Genomic DNA, 4353 nt, shown 5'->3' with positions numbered 1-4353 from the left:
TGAGATCTTGGGGAAAGTGTTCAAGCGTCTACAGGATTCTGGCCGAACCCTATCCAAGGACAAGTGCAAGTTTTGCCTGAAAAAGCTTAAATAGTTAGGGTACATCTTCGACGACCAGGGCCTGCATATAACAATGGTTCTATTTTAAGTTTTAAATAAATGTAGGACATTTTCTAAAAGAATAACTTTTTTCGCAAAATTAGTAATAAAAGAATTATTTTAAATGAAATAACTTAATATAATGTTGGTTATCCATAATAATTTAAGATTTTTTTTTTTAATTAGAAGAATGTAATCGCATATTATGATTAGAATATATTTCTTAATTCGAAACAACTTTTCCTAATAATAATTTTTAATATTGTGAAAAATAAACGAAATTCATATTTTTAGACATACCTCGTATAATATTCATAAAATTTGATATCTGATGATTGAATCTTAGGTTTTGGACCATGCAGAGCTTTTTATGAAGAATAACTGTTTTTCGTAAAATTAATAAAATAGTTTTCCATATGGTTCCCACTTATAGGGACATACTGTATGTAGGTTAATAGGTTATGGACTCCATATGTGATATGATTATTAATGTTACCTTGTATACATGTTAATCCTAAAAAAACTATCGTAAGTAGTGTTATGTTTCATCCCTTATATCCCATAGACCTAAAGAGGCATATAATACATGGTGTCAGCGAAAAAGTGACGATAGATTAAGTTATCTATAGTAAATCTATAAACATCTCTGTACCTGGGAGGGAAAAACACTGTCACAAAACTAAAACTTTTCAGTACGCTTGTTTAAAGTCTTTTTAAATGTATTTGCTTATAGAGAGTATGTTTTTAGAAATATCTGAACAAAACTTTGTACATGCAAATTTAAGACTGTTTACTTTCAAAATAATATCATTATATATTTTTTTATATGGCAACGATATTTATTGTCGTTTTCTATGCTGCATACTTCGATTGATAACTTATTTTGTCTTTCGGTAGATGGCTCTAGTTCATCCGTGACATTTCGTTCTTTGCAATTCGGAAAGACCCAAAGTGTGGTACCTGGAGAAATCTGAGAGAAGACGATTTGGGACTACTCATGAGGGGGAAACAATCTCCGAAACCGGTATAGACTCTTCCTGCACTCTCAGATTTAACCAGAGTAGTATGCAGCTGCTGCACTTTCGTGTTGCAAACAAATTGAAAATGTTTATACATTTTAATTCATTTACTCTTTTGTTAAGTACTAAGGAATCTTTCTTGTTGGAACGGTTACCACGCTGAGCAGATGGGTTGTGAATTATTTAAAATTCTCTCATCTTAATTTCCTCGGCATCCTGGATGATTTATAATTTTTGAAAATCTCGGGAGGTGTAACCAAAGAAAGTATTCCACCTGTTGTCAATCTGGTGGTACGGGAACGATATTTATTGTCGTTTTCGGTGCTACTTCGATTGATAACTTATTTTGTCTTTCGGTAGATGGCTCTAGTTCATCCGTGACATTTCGTTCTTTGCAATTCGGAAAGGTCCAAAGTGTGGTATCTAGAAAAATCTGAGAGAAGAGGATATGGAACTACTGATGAGGGGGAAACAACCTCCGAAACCGGTATACACTCTTCCTGCACTCTCAGATTTAACCAGAGTATTATGCAGCTGCTGCATTTTCGTGTTGCAAAGAAATTGAAAATGTTTATACATTTTTATTTCTTTTTAATTGATTTTTATTATAAAAATTATATATGCGATGAGTAGCAGATTATATTTACCATTGAGCATGTCCTTTAACAGTAGGGATGGTGGTTATTAATATGGTTCATTCCACGAACATACGACTGTCTTGGATTCGGTATGAAGGTATCAATTTAAATGGTCGAATATGCTGAATTCTACAACAGTAAATTCTCCCAGTTTTTAAAACACATGACAGATATAAACCATTGACTTAAATACGAAATCAAGATATAAACATACAGTTGATAGTTTATAGAACAGTTGTAATTCAGACTTTGAAGTATGTACCGGGTGTTCACTTATATTTTCCCCCATTTTAACTGCCTATAACTTCGAAACGGCTCAAGACAGAAATATGCGGTTTTCGCTGAAATGTTTTATTTTCGTAAAAATTTTGTTTGAATGGATTTAATTTTTTATATCACTTAAAAAATGGCGGAGTTTAAAAAAACGTTGACTTTTTTTAATGAAACACCCAGTAGGTATATTTTTTTGTAAATTAAGGGAACGGTCATTCACCTATCAGGTTTCTTGAAATCGGTTGTCGAATGACTGAGTAATTAATGTTTATAATGAGAGATGCACTGTGGAAATCGCATAACAGAATATCAATTTGCTTAGTTATTTTAATCATAATGTTATTTAATAGTTATGTGATTTTCACGTTGCATCTTTAAAAATTAATTACTCATTCATTTGAGAACCGATTTTAAAAAACTTTATATCGCCGGATAGGTGAATTTCCAAAAAATATACTGGGTGTTCCATTAAAAAAAAGTTAACGTTTTTTTTTAAATCCGCTATTCTATTCGTAATTGAAAAGCGGCATAAAAGATTCAATCCATTCAAACAAAACTTTTATTAACATAAGACATTTCAGCGAAAACCGCATATTTCTATCTTGAGCTGTTAAAAAGTCATAGGCAGTTAAAATGGGGGAAAATATAAGTGGACACCTGGTATATAATTACTGTCATTAAGTTTAGTTTTGTAAACAAATCGGTTTTTGAATAAAGTGATTTAAACGAAGTGTAACAAGACTTCTAAGTGATGAAATGGTTTATCTTATTTAGTCAGAATATTCAATCAGTAGTACAAAAACAAAAAAACTTAACTACTCTCTTATTCTCCTAACCTCCTAAAACTGTCATCAACCATCAGATTCACAGCCATAATCAGAATCACTGTCGTCGCTATCCTCATTCGGATGGTAAATTATAACAGAATTAACTGCTTCGATGTGACCTTCGCGGATCCACCATTCTTCAATTTAATTTTCACATTTTTTTACACTTTTTTCCCAAATTTCAGGAGTGGCAGTATCCAATGCTTGTTCCCATATTTCCAAGACTGCCTCCTCACTGTATGCATATCCATCAAATATATTCAATAGGATTGAATTGGCAATGATAGTGCGGTAGTCTTAACACACGATGTCCAAAGCTATGTGTAATTTCGTCTACCATATATATGTTTGGTTGTGCATGACTTTTAGCTAACGTTAGTAGTTGAGGCTTAAAGCAATATTGAGGAAATGTAATATTTTTATTCGTTAACCATACTTTTATTTTATCTACGGTCCAGGAGTTTGTTGGTTGCTTTTTTAAAATTTCCGAATGGTACGAAGCATTATCCAGTACTATAACGGATGGTTCTTTTGGATTTTGATTTCGGATGGTTGATTTTGAGGAAAACACTAGATCGGCTCCCTCAGTAAAACCATGTTTTCCACCTGCATGCACTATGACATATCTCTTTCCCTCGGTACCGGTATGTTTTATGGATTTTGTACTCTCGTCCTGCCAAATTCGTTTAATACCACCTTTAGGAAAATCCATGTTTCGTCTGAACAAACACAGGAACATTCTTTTTTAAATCTCTTATAATTCCTTAAAAATTCTATTCTTTTGTGAACGACACTAGCTCTTTCACACAATGCCTTTCTATTGTCTTCCTTTTTGAACTTAAAGCCAATCTGTCTCAAAACTCTCCAGACACTTGTTCTGGAAATTTCAAATGTTTTTCTTTCTTTTAATTTCTCTACCACTGAATCTAAAGAGACATGTTCTTTCCTTTCACGCATTTTATATATTGCCTCACGGATTTCAAATTTGCAACATTCGGGAAGATCTACAGTCTTTGGACTCCGGCGAGGTTTACATTGTGCGGCATTTTGTTCACTTTGTCCACGTTTTTATTTTTGCAAAACTGACTAGTTTTGTTTCACTAATAGAGAGTGAATCACACACACGTTTATATACGGATTGAACTGGTCGCATCATAAAGTTATCTGCATCTAAAACACGTCTCGGCATATTTTGATTCAATAAACAAACACACTAGATTAGACCAAACTCTCTCTTAACGGGCACCTCTCTTCGCCAGACACCTCCTCTATACGGACGGTTTTTAAAACAAAAATCAGTCAGCGATATACAGTGATGAGCGCGCTAATAACCGGCAAAATAGCGCAAAAGATGGAAAACATTAAATTGTGGAATAAAAAGAAATAAAACTAGTAGAGTTGTTAAATTTAGCGATAGTAACATATAAATTGACATTATATTGATTGTTTCCCACCTTTAGACGTATCAGAGGAATATGTCAACTAAAACTGTCACAG

The 4353-nt window shown here is 33.1% G+C and overlaps 1 protein-coding gene across 1 annotated transcript; it reads right to left on the bottom strand.

The window, feature by feature from the left end:
• Window positions 1-3106: 3106 nt before the first annotated feature.
• Window positions 3107-3568, bottom strand: LOC126891280 (uncharacterized). Its single transcript, XM_050660457.1, has one exon. It carries the CDS (start codon window positions 3566-3568, stop codon window positions 3107-3109), a length of 462 nt encoding a protein of 153 aa, XP_050516414.1.
• Window positions 3569-4353: the final 785 nt, after the last annotated feature.

Source organism: Diabrotica virgifera, chromosome 9 (genome assembly GCF_917563875.1).
Source record: "Diabrotica virgifera virgifera chromosome 9, PGI_DIABVI_V3a".
Classification (NCBI taxonomy): Eukaryota; Metazoa; Arthropoda; class Insecta; order Coleoptera; family Chrysomelidae; genus Diabrotica; species Diabrotica virgifera.
The sequence above is the reverse complement of the archived record's forward strand: the minus strand, read 5'-3'. Positions and strand labels throughout refer to the sequence as shown.